Below are 12,849 nucleotides of genomic sequence, written 5' to 3'. Positions count from 1 at the left end.
AGCTGAGGCTAGGACTAGCTATTTATCCTTCGGCTGCTTCGGGAATTCAACACATACAAATAAAGTTCCTTTTCCAGCCAAGTGTGTATTTTTCCATCAGCGTGTACCCCACACCCCAGCCCAGGTTGTCTTGTTTAGATTGGGGTGGCCTAAAGGAAGGAAGGACAGGGTGGGCACGTGGGGGTGTGGTTTTAGAACCTGCTCCCAGGATAACGGCTTCAGGGCAGCTTGCAGTTCAGGCCTGTGCAGGGCTGCCAGTGAAACCCAAGAGAGGCAGAGCAACGGACACAGACACACTATGTGCAGAAACAACACATTCCACTTTGCTGCTTGGCAAGTGTCGCCCCTGCCTCTTGCCGTGCCCCCTTACTCCAGGGAGTGGCCATCCCTCTCTCTAACAGATAGTTTATATCAGAGATGACAGTCTTCCTAATGTCTTTCATCCTCCCCACCTCACTCTAGGGCTTCACCCTCTCATGTCCTTGTTCTTGCTTTTCTTTTCCTGACACCATATCCCACTAGACTGCCCCCTCCCTAACGTTGCCTGCTTTCTCTACCCAGGACACTGAGATGATTTCATTTGGACAAAGAGCTCCTTGACAAGCAACTTCCCTCAGACCTCTCTCCAAATGCATCCACAAAAACTCAACCTAGGGGTTGAGTTCTCCACAGATTTCTACTAGATGGAGAGTCACTGCCAGGTAGTAGCTCTTTACACACACACACACACACAAATCTGATCTTTCCAATAACCTGCAGCATTTCGGCTCTATCATTCTCATTTTGCTAATAATGCAACTGAGAGGTTAAGTGAAACCTAAGGACAGTGGATGTTCCCTGCACTCTCTCCTGATGCTGACCCTCAGCTGTGCAGTCATGACACTAACCTCAAAGTCCAAACAGGAGTTCCCACCTTCTCACCTCCTCTTTCTATTCTCCCCTGCCTCCTCCCCCACCCCACCCCACTTCAGCATCCTCTTGCCTTAAGTTACTCCCTAGGGATTCCCACCTAGCCCCATGTCCATATGATAGCTATCCTGACTAGTTTTATGTCAACTTGACACAAGCTAGAGTCATCAGAGGAGGGAGCCTCAATTGAGATAATGTCTCCATGAGGTGGGGCTGCAGGCATCCCTGTGGGGACATTTTCTTAATTAGTGATGTGGGAGGGCTCAACCCATTGTGGGTGGTGCTACCCCCTAGGTTGGTGGTCCTGGGTTATATGAGAAAGCAGGCTGAGCAAGCCAGTAAGCAGTTCCCCTTCATGGCCTCTCTGCATTAGCTGCTGCCTCCAGGTTCTTATCCTGTTTTGAGTTCCTGTCCTGGCTTCCTTCAACAATGGAGTACAATGTGGAAGTATAAGCCAAACAAACCCTTTTCTCCCCATTTTGCTTTTGGTCATGGTGTTTTATCACAGCAATAGCAATGTAACTAAGAAAAGAGCCTATCCTAACGGTCCTTCCGACAATCCTCCTTGACCACCAAAATACAAATGAGTTCACTTCTGCTGAGCTTGGGTAGGGGGTGGCACAGGTGGGACTTATTAAAGGAGACTCTTTGGCTTCTTTCCATACAAGTACCAAAAATCCACACACACAAACAAAAATCATTGGCTCACTGCCTGCAAGTCCAAAAGGCTTTTTAGGCATGGCTAGTGCAGATCTTCAAATGATGTCAGGATTCATTGTTCTGCAAGAGCCCAGACAGACACCAGCGCCTGTGCATCCTCCCAGCCCAGCAGCTCCAGGCACAGTACTTGTTATCGCTCCAACGCTCTTGGATCAGATCTTACTGGAAGACTTGGTTATGAGTCTTCCTTTGTCTAATCAGTGAAGTCAAAGACAGTGCTGATAAAGCCCAGATCACATTCCCACCTGGGAAACCTGGAGTGAATTGAACCACATGCTGTAAGAGCAGTGGGACACTTCCTGAAGGAAATTGTTCCCAGAACGAAGGAAGTGGTTACTGGGCAGGAAAGATCTACTCTAAAGAAATTGGTAACTAGAATGGTATTTCAACCATGCTAGCCAGGAGAGGAGGGCCAACGTCTCAAACCTTTAATCTTGCCTTCTAAATAATCTGTGCATAGTGTTTTCTTTTTAGGATTCTTTTACTTTTGGTTTTTTGAGGTAGGGTTTGCTTACTATTGCAGTGCTAAGACACTGACTAAAAGCAACAAGAGGGCATCAGATCCCCTGGGATTGGAGTTATATAGGTGATTGTAAACTACCATGTGGGTGCTAAGTATTGAACCTGTGTCCTCTGGAAGAAGAGTCAGTATTCTTAACCAATGAGCCATCTCTCCAGCTCCCAGCTAGCCTTCTAATACCTCCCAGGACCACACCTGCCCAAGGGTAAAAACACCATATGGATGGGCCATCCATCAATCATTAGTTAATTAATTAAATGCCCCTACAGGAGCATTTTATTGGCCTGTAGATCTAGGCGGACTTTTCTGTCCTGCCAGTCAGCTCCCAAATAACCACACAGAGAATTATTAGTTATAAATCATCAGCCTATAGCTTAGGCTTATTTTTAGCTAGCTCTTATAACTTAAATTAACCTATTTCTGTTCATCTATGTGCTGCCCTGAGGCTTGTTTACCTCATGTACTTCCCATCTGAGTCTCATGGCTTCTCCTCAGACTCTGCCCTTCTTCCCAGAATTCCCTCTGCCCCCCAAATCCTGCCTAGCTACTGGTCATTTAGCTTCTTATTATCCAATGAGAGTAATATATAATTACAAAGATTGTTCCACAGCATGTAGAGGCCAATCTTGTAGAAGCATTTTTTTCAATTGAGAAACTTTGGTTCCCTCTTTCCAGATGACCCTAACTTGTGTCAAGTTGACAAAAACAAAAACAAAACACTAACCAGCATGTAATGAATATAAACCGCTGTGTTTATCGCTATTTGAAATATATTAGGTTTTTTAAAAAGCAGAAGCATTCCTGTGGTATGCTACAGAAAAGAAATAAGTACATATATGTTTGTTGAATATGGATTGAAAAAACCCTGAGCTAAGAACCTGACTGAATAGTAAAGCATTTGAGTGGCATGCAGAATGCCATGGGTCAATCACAATTGCAAAAAGCAGGAGAAATACTAGGAACGTAGCTCAGTTGGTAGAATGTTAGCCTGGCAGGCATAATGCTCAGGGTTTGACCCCAACTCTGCATAAATTGAATATGGAGACATGTGCCTGTAATCCTAGCACTGGGGAGGTAATGACAAGAGGATCCAAAGCTCAAGATCATCCATCCTTTGCTATACAGCAAGTTTGAAGCCAGTGTGTGCTGCAATGAGATTCTCTGTGCATTCGTGTGTTATGTGTGCCCATTGTGGAAGGATAAGACAGTAACAACCGTAGTAACCAGTGAAGGTTTGGGAAATGCAACAAACAGGAACAGAAGAATCATATAAATGTAATACTTGCTCAAAAATTAGATTAAACTTTTAAACAAAAGAGAGAAGGGAGGGAGCATTTGGTTGTGATTGCAAAGCAGATTGACATAAAAAACAGGCCTCCAGAGAACACAGCATGCCCTTGGTGGGCATGACTAATACCAGAATCCCACTGGCTAAAACCCAGAGCTGTCTCAACCAGAACAGCCTCTGGTTTTAGATAAAAAGCCCCGCCAAGCCAGGACTCTTTCTGGTCTTGGGTTTGCTTAGATGCTCAGATTCTGCATCTCAAGGAACATATATTTACTAGAATAAACCCCATGTTTTCCCTCTTACTCAAGTCTAACAAGGCTGAGAAACTGGGCTTTGATGTAGTTGAGCCAAAAAGATGAGGGGTTTGGAATATTCCATTCAAAAAGAGCAGAGGGCAGAATTTATGAAGACATCATTTGTCTTCTCAGAAGGGAATCAGGATTCTGAATCAGCTAAAAAAAAATCTGGATAAATATTTAAATGTAGGGATGGAAATAGAGATAATGGGGAGGAGGAGAAGGGCCCTCGGCACTAGGTCAGTGTTTTAACTTACTGTCTATTGCTGTGATAACACACTGATCAAATCAACTTGGGGAGGAAAAGGTTTATTTCAGCTTACAATTTACAGTCTATCATGAAAAGAAGTCAGGGCAGGAACCTGGAAGCAGGAACTGAAGCAGAGACCATGGAGGATCACTGCTTAGTAGTAAGCTCCCTATGGCTTACTCAGCCTCAGCCTGCTTTCTTTAAAACAAAAAAACCTCAGGACCAAGAGTAGCACAACCCCCAAGTTACCTGGGTCCTCCCAAAACAACCATTAATCAAGAAAATGTCCTACAGACTTACTATAAGCAATCTGATGGAAGTAATTTCTCAACTGGGTTTCCTCTTCCAGGATGACTCTGGTTTTTGTCAAGTTGGCAAAAAACTAACCGACAGTCAGTATAGACCCTGATACCACGCTAGAACTAGCATCTTGTTCTCCTGATCGCATGGTTTTGCCAACTTTTATCTCTTTCCCTTTCCCAGGAAGGGCTTCTGCTTTTCTTGGGAATGTCATCACACTCAGAAGCAAGGCTCTGGGGAAGGAGGAAAGCAGTTGGGGAAGTTCATCCAATAAAAAGAAAATAAACTGATTCTTTGGCGGAAACCTCAACAATAGGCTTGGGGCTGACAAGACTTCAGGATCCAAGTCACAGGAAATCTAAGCTGCTCCTAGCTCTTCTTAGACTCTGTTCTGTCTGACCCAGTGCACACAAAGGACACCAGCACAGATGACCATAACTGGTTTTGATTCCTCCATGTTATCAACCTGAGCCTCCTCAGCTGTGGTTTGAGTGTCCCAGAACTCAGAAAGGGAGAGGATATCGAGTTTGATCCCCTCAAAGCCACCCGACCTCTGTCACACCCATGGTTCCCCCAGGGGCAGCAGAAAGGCGGGAAGACACATGTGGTACTTCATTGGTGCTTTATTATACAGAAAAACCCAGATATTTACATCTTGATAATTTTTATATTTCACATGGCTGGGGAGGGCATGAGACTGGAACTCAGAAGGGATTCAGAGGTGATGGGTCATAGGAGAACTTGGTAACCCAGAGAAGAGGTAGTTGAGGGATTGGTGCTAGGAAGCTCAGGGTTCCTACTACCTCCTTCCATCCTGGCCCTGCAGGCCTTCTGCCTGTCGCCTGCTCTTCCCTCTTCTCCTCCATTACTCTTTAAGCCTTTACTCTTCCTGGAAAAGGGAGCCCAAAGGAGTGGGAAAGGTGGTAGAGAGGAAGGATGGTGACTAGCAAGAAGCTCTGCTAATTCATACTCTTCCATTTTTAGCTGTACATTTGGTTTTGGTTTTTCATTTTGATGAGATGGTTAGCAAGCCGTGGTCCAGCTGGTCGAAAGGTCTCTCGGCTAAGTAAAGGTCACGGTTGGCACTAGCTAATGGCGCACAGAATCCAAGGCAGTACATACCAAGTCCTGACATTTCTACCACCACCATCTTAGCTCCTGGAGTGGATTCTTTCCCATGGACACTATTTGGGAAGATTCTGTTGATGACAACAGTTGACTTATATACTCTGAACAGCGCAATTTCCCATCTTGTGAAGAGTCTAGGACACATAGTCTTTCCTGCCAAATCCAAATGTGTAGAGCGAAGACCTGGAAATTTGCTTAGGAGAAGACACATGGTCTTTGACTGATCACAAAGGACAGAACCAAAGGAGTAGCATACTGACTTGCTAGAAATTTAGCCACAAACAAAACCCAAAGAAACTTTACTACTCAATCTTATTTGGGGTAAAGGTACATGAACTAGTATTTTGGGTCTGTTTGTTTGTTTGTTGAGACAGAGTCTCATGTAGCCTAGGCTAGCCTCAAACTCACGCTGTAGCTGAGGATGACCTCAACTCTCCATCTTTCTGCCTTCACATCCCACATGCTGGAATCACAGGTGTGCACCACCACTCTTGGCTAGATGTCCTGAATAATAGTTTATAGAGGACAACTTCAACTCTTGTCTCCCTTAATTCTTCTTTAACTAGAAAGGCCAGCTGTGGCTGATGTCCAGATCTTTAGAAACAGACAATAAGATGACAATGGTGCCACACTAAAGCTTGCAGCCTGAAAGGACTGACTCACTTTCATAGAAGACATCTTTAAGAACAATTCCTGTATTTCCCGACCACCAATATAAGGCCACTCTAGGCCGGTTCCTTAACTCCAAAGGGACCAATGATCCCATAGTGTTGGTGGCAGAAAGAACAAAATCTAGGGTGACTTTCTAGAAGTCAAGGATCCCCAAAATAATACAAATGTTGTCGTCCCTGGGTAATCTCAGAGAAACACCAAGTCTCAGGAAAACAAAACAAAACCTTTTCCCATTAAGGACTCTTGATCATCCCTGGGGAAATAAAGAGATCAGGCACCCTGAAACAACTGATAAATAAATGATCCATCATTTAGTGAATGCCTACTCTGTCTGAAACTGACCCAACGAGAGGACCCTAAAGAAATGATAAAGTATGCTTTTTCTGCTTTGGAAGTCCAGGGGCTACTCGGTGAGTCACATGGGATTCAGAGATGCTTCAAGCTCCAGGCATGGCCTCTTACTCATCCTCCCACTCCACTCCTTGACCTATGCCAGAATTTTACTGGCATTGGGGGCAGAGGGAGAAGCTACGCTATGGAGAGGTAACTAGTAAACTTACAGAAGGACCTTTACAGCTTCTTTTAAAGGTGGAGTTCTTGGAGAGAGGGATCTGCTAAGGATCACAACACAGCATCCAGGCAGAGAATGGAGCTCTACTGGACCTCAGGATCCAGATCAAGTCTTCTCAATATAATGACGTTGGGGATTCCAAGGAGCAATTATCACATATTATTGAGTCTTGGATTCCCCCTACTTCTTACCTTCTCTCCTGAGATTAAATTTCTGTGTTAGGAGTGGGGTAGAAGGCGCTTTGTAGTCCCTCAACTGCACTTGGAAAAGCATAAGGTAAGGAAGGTCATAAAGGGAGAAGCAGGATCAATGGCCTGTTGGAGGTACCCATGAGTCCCAGACAGCTATAATACTCCCTAAAATGAAATACCCACAATACAAATACCCCTTTTCTTGGATTGCCTACCACTCCCAGAAACAGGATTGGGATGAGAAGAGAGGCCCAATTGTGGCAGGAGGCAAACAATGTAAAACCATACAAAAGTAACATTGAGTTAGGGGGAGCCCATAGAACCACAGACTTCCCAGTGTGCACTTTACCAGGACCTGAGAATCCTGTCTTGCAGAGGACAGAAATTTCATTGGTGCTTGAGGTTGTATGGTGTGGGTGACACACACAAGGGTCTCTTTCTCCCTACCCCACTTCATGGGGCTGAGACAGCTTCTCCAGGTCTCTGACCTGGTAGGAGGAGTAGGATGGGCAGCAGAATGTGAGCAGTCTCTCCTAGATGATGGAATCACCAGTCACCTCTGGTACTTTACCCCAGGTTGGCTTCTGAAGGGCTTTCAAGGAGGGTGGTATCTTGTGATATGACTGGGTAGCACTCCATGGTGTGAAGATGAGTCCCCTGGGAGAAAACCATGCTAAGTTCTGTGAGATATTTACAAGTATTCCATAAAAAGCAAACAGAAACCTATTGTCAGGCAATTAAGTTTAACCGATGCAGAAATTAAGTTAAAAGGTCCTAATTTTCAAGACCTTTTAGACACTAGCATGACCCCATGACTCTAAGAAAGGGGCACAATAGGCACTGCTTCCAAAGCATATTTGAACAGGAAGCACTTTTGCATGGCATAGGTCAAGATTAATGGGACGCAGAACACATTTTATATCCCATCCACGAGTCATAGGGGAGATACTTCCATGTCTTTGGTACTTTTCTTCCATGCCTGTCTCCCTGCTCACTGCACACTCACGGATAGTGGTCCTGTCAGCTCCCAACTAGCTTCACTGTCTTTTACTTTCCTCCTTTCTCCTAAGCAAATTTCCAGGTCTCTGTTCTACATATTTGGATTTGACAGGGAAGACCCGGGAAGGAAGTACAGCTGAAGAGGACCAGGTCAAAACAAGATTCATTGGTTATAGCCATGGAGGGAGCACAACAGAGCCAGGGGTGGCTGGCCATCCTGCTGTGGAGTTTTAGTTGTACTTTTTTTGTTTTTTATAAGCAGCCATCATTGAGAGGGGAGAGGACAAACAAGAAGGGGTATTTACAAGTGAGAGGCAAAGAGAGAGCCAGAGGGCCAGAAGACTCCACTCGCTGCAGAACCACGGCCGGCCAACGTGGTTCCCTCTGCCCTCAGCAGCAGTTCTCCATTTATGGGAGGTTGTGGGTTCCCAAACTGGGTACCATCAGGATCTACAAAATGATTTCCCTCCAGCCTGGTGGCCCCTGGCTGCTGACGGGAGATGAGGGTCACTGAAGGGAAGCCATAGGTCTCTAGCCCAGGAGGCTGCCCAGCCTCAGAAGCTTCCAGAATAAGATCCACATCGGAGAAAGCCACCAGCGCTTGGGTGGAGTCGCAGGAGCTCTTCTCCAGCTCACTGGCTGCAGCATAGGCGAGGGGTCCCGTGGACCGAGGGGTTGGCCAGAGCCTCCGAAGGTCATCCCGGAAGTGAGGGTTGAAGAGCAGGTAGAGCAGCGGGTTGAGGCAGGCAGGCAGAGGCAGCACCACCAGAAGGACAGACTTGACAGCCTCGGGGGTGACAGGGAAGAGGCCCAGCATGGAGGCAAAACTGAGGAAGGCCACGGGGCAGTAGAGAAGGCCATCGGTAAAGATGAGCCAGGCCACGTGCCGCACCATGGCGCAGTCCCACACGGCCTCAAAGTCGCCCCGAGGCAGGTCACAGTAGAGCTTGATGTAGGCGCCAGCTACGACCAGGAAGCAGAGAGAGTTCATCATCACCAGGGCCACAGCGAAGCCCAGAGCGGCCGGCCGGCCCTCGGGCGGGGCGTAGGGCAGGCAGAGCGGGGAGGCTCCGTACTCGCCCACCGAGGCCAGCGGCAGCGCGGCGGCCAGCCCGGCCAGCGCCAGGCACCCCAGTGCGCCCGCGCGGACGCTGCCGGGCGACGGCGCCTTGCCGTAGGCCCGGACGCAGGTCACCGAGACGCTGCACTGCACCGCGGCCAGTGTGAGCAGCAGCACCGACGCCTCCGACCCCAGGACGGCCAGGAAGCCCGTAGCCTGGCAGCCTAGCCCGGTCTCCCAGCGGGCTCCGTACTCAGCGAATTGGCCGAAGGTCAAGGCATCCACCGAGGCCAGGAGACCGCAGGAAATGCCAGTCAAGGCGTTGGCGCCTGCGATTGCACCTACCACAAGCTTGACCGGGGACAGCGGGCTGGGCCCGCCGCCGGCAAAGACTGTCAGCAGCACCAGCCCGTTACAGAGTACCGAGAGCAGCACGATGGCCCACACCGCAAGGCGGATGCCCCAGCTCTCAAAGAGATGCTCGCAGGGCTTGAACGGGCCTGTGAGAGAGAACAGACATAAGCCAGAGCCAGGGCTGCCAGAACCCAGCTCACTGGCAAGGCCAGGCTGTTTGCTCAGACGACTCCTAAAGCAAAGGAGACTAACAGTAGAGAATTTCTGTCTCAGAAAGGCAGACTTGGCCTCCTCAGAAAAATCCTGGAATTAGGAGGAGAAACTATGAAGAAGCTGCAAAGGAAATACACAGAAGTATGGTACATGCAAACCCAGACCTGAGGAAATGCTAGGAAAAGCAGTCTTTCCGAAGATGCAAGATTTGGAGAGACAGAAGGAACAAACTGGTCTACAGGAGTGAAGAGAAGTTATGGCTAGGGCAAAGGCTGATGAGGAGCTGTCCAGAGGCAACCACTCTGCCCAAGCAACCATTGAAGTTTCTATGGTAGAGAAGTCCTGGGTAGACATAGGGTGGTTCTCCGTTGCTTTAAATACAGTACATGTTCATCAGGCAATCGGTATTTGGAGACAAAGGACATACGGAAATATAGAAACATTTGCCAAGTATAGCAGTTCACAATTGTAATCCAGCACTCAGGGAGCTGAGGCAGGAGGATGATGAGATTGAGGCGAGCCTGAGAGAGTATAGCAAGGCCCTAACTAAAACAAAGAAAAAAAATACTTTGAACTTCTGGAGTTTTCCAACTTGACTCCACATTAGATGGGTAAGATCCTGGCGTTTTTCCATCTGTCTCTCCAGTGCCTATTCTTAAGTCACCTTGTATAACTTTGGGCATATTATTTCTTCACTTCCTTTGGCTTCAGACTTGTTTTTCAATGTATTTCTAGGTAGCTTGGGAATTTAAGAGATTTCTGTGGGAGCTATTTTTAAAACATTTTTCTGATTATGAAATAATAGATGGTAATTGTAGGAAATTAGAAAATATAACATGGAAAAATTAAAACTGCTCATGACCTCACCACTCAAAAAGAACTCATTATTTTAGCATATTTTCTTCCAGGTTTTAATTTATTATTTAAAATAAATTGAGATTTTATTCTCTTTAAATTAGGTTTGTATATTTCCTTACAACCCTAAAATGTATTTTCAATGGCTGTATAATAAACACCCCCACCACATGGTGTGCAGTAATTTATTTGACTGCTTGTGTGAGCTATTTTTAAAGCAAGTTAAAGTTGGACCTTGTTTTTCAGAACTTTCTCTTTTACCTCATCCTTGTTGATTGCTGATTTTCAGACATGCAATTCTTGAGGCAAAGCTAGTGAAGCTTGTGTTTTCCGGCAAAATATGCCCTCTGTTTTCTTCCCCCATCCGACACTAGGGGGAGGGCTTTTGCCACTAAGAGCTAAGAATTGGTGTTGAGCAAGGTCAGGGCGGAAAGCTTTCTGGGCAAGGGGTTTAAGCCAATAAAGTATGGAAACCTGGAAAACGGAGGTGGGATGAAATAGAAACAGCTAACTGTTCATCGTTTTGTGTTTATTTTGAACAGTTCTTGGCCCAAGCAGCACTCTGCTGTCTTTTGGCATGGCCTGTTGGCATTTTATTTTATTATTTGGTTTTGGTTTTTTGAAACAGGTTCTCACTATGTAGCCCTGGCTGTCCTGGAACCGGGTGGCCTTAAACTCACAGAGTTTATCCTCCTCTCCCTTCTGAGTGCTGGAATTAAAGGCATGCACCACCAAGCCTTTAATTAATTGTTTTGCTAATTAAATGCTAACTAATTTAATTGTTAGCATTTTATACACAGGAAAGGGACTCTTCTCACTTTAAAAAAAAGAAAAAGAAAGAAAAAAAAACCCACTTAGGCTGTGCGCCCTCAAGGAAAAAGAGCCCCTCCCCTCTCCTTCTAGCAACCTGGCTCTAATGGCTCTAGGTTAAATGTCAGAGGCTTCCTTGGGGCTAGACAGACTTTAGGAATTATCGAGAGACACTGAAGTGTTTCCACCCTGGAAGATTTTAATGAAGAGAGATTCCACTCTGTGGGATGGAGAAGGTGCTCTTTCAGAGGCCCACCTAGCTCCGTGAGTCAGTGGTTGTATTTAAGGGAATGCTCAAACAGCAGCCACAGCAGCCACAGCAGCAGCAGCCATGATTCTTTCTCATTCCTCTCGTCCACTTTGAGCACCACCCCCTTCTCCTGTGTAGACTCCCAAGGGATCCAAGGGAAAGAACTCCGCTCCTCCCTTTGAAGATTATAAGAGGCTCCCCCATCCCCACCCCCACCCCGGCAGCAGGTTGAGCACTGGGAAAAGAGTAGACTAAACTGGCTTCTCATTCAGGTGGCTGTCCCCTCCCCAGCTCCCCAGCTCCCCAGCTCCCCAGCCACACATCTCACCTGGAACAGGGCTGCACTGGACACTGGGTTGTGGCTTTGAGTCCTCCATCTCCAGCTGGAGCTCATCCAGGTCTAGGTCGTCTGAGAAGGGAAAACAGAAAATGGCTGGAGTCCTGGGTCTTAGTGTCTGTCATTAAAGCTGATGTGTCCCCCTCCTAACTGCTCAACACTGGTCATCCAATAGTCCTGCATATCTATTTCTACTCTTGGGTGTTGGTTTCTCCGCTTGTGGATTTTGTGTATTTCTAGTTCTCTGCAATGAACATTTGACTGTCCGATATTTTGCATTTTCTTGTGCCTAGTCATCGTTAGTCTATGAGTGCTGCTTAGAGTGTGGCTGGTGGCTAGACCTTTCTAATAAGGAAAGCTAGTGATTACATAGTTCTTCCTCCAGCCAGCCTGTCATTGCAATTCCATGTCCTATTATGAAAACTACACATTAAGAAGGATGTTGGTGCTGGACATGGTGGGGCATGCCTGTGATCCCAGAATTTGGTAGGTGGAGGCAGGAGGATTGACGGTCCAAGGTCATTCTCATCTACAAAGCAAATTTGAGACAAGTCTGGGCTATACAAAACCTCTTTCTCAACAGCAAGCATAAAGACTTGAGTTCAGACTCTCGGTAGTCACATAAAAGCCAGGCATGGTGGCATGCATCTGCAGCCCTGGCACAGGTGGGACAGGGATGAGAGGACAGGTTGAGGGGGACAGGAGGATCCCTGTATCTCTCTGGCATGAGCTCTGGGCTCAGTAGGGGACCTTGACTTAGAAAATAAGGTGGAAAGTAATAGAGGAAGACATGCAGCATCAGCCTCTGGCCCTCAGAGCCTCAGGCATCTACACACACACACATACATGCACACACATACAAACACACTCAGCCTCTGGCCCTCAGAACCTCAGGCATCTACACACACATACATACATACATACATGCACACACACACACACACACACCCCAGAGTGGTTTCTGGACTGAGGCTGATATCTGAGGTTTCAACTGTCTTATCAGCTTCCTCCATCACAGAGGAGTAAGTAGACGACCCTGCTGTACTTGTCTCCATCTTTGGCTCACGCGGTCTGGTTCCTGTGTAGATCCTTTAACATGTAAACATCTGTTAAGAGTTTCCCTTTA

The 12,849-nt window shown here is 46.7% G+C and overlaps 1 protein-coding gene across 1 annotated transcript in view; it reads right to left on the bottom strand.

Moving 5' to 3' along the window:
* Positions 1–4,894: 4,894 nt before the first annotated feature.
* The window catches only part of Lgr6 (leucine rich repeat containing G protein-coupled receptor 6), a 116,654-nt gene continuing 108,699 nt past the window's right edge, over positions 4,895–12,849 (bottom strand). The window contains exons 17-18 of the mRNA XM_027417534.2: positions 11,715–11,795; positions 4,895–9,404 (exon numbers count right to left, since the gene is read on the bottom strand). Coding sequence (XP_027273335.1) covers positions 8,146–9,404; positions 11,715–11,795 — 1,340 coding nt within the window. The 3' untranslated portion in view covers positions 4,895–8,145. The remainder of the gene's footprint in view (positions 9,405–11,714; positions 11,796–12,849) is intronic.

The sequence above is a fragment of the Cricetulus griseus genome, chromosome 5, assembly GCF_003668045.3.
Source record: "Cricetulus griseus strain 17A/GY chromosome 5, alternate assembly CriGri-PICRH-1.0, whole genome shotgun sequence".
NCBI lineage: Eukaryota > Metazoa > Chordata > Mammalia > Rodentia > Cricetidae > Cricetulus > Cricetulus griseus.
The sequence above is the reverse complement of the archived record's forward strand: the minus strand, read 5'-3'. Positions and strand labels throughout refer to the sequence as shown.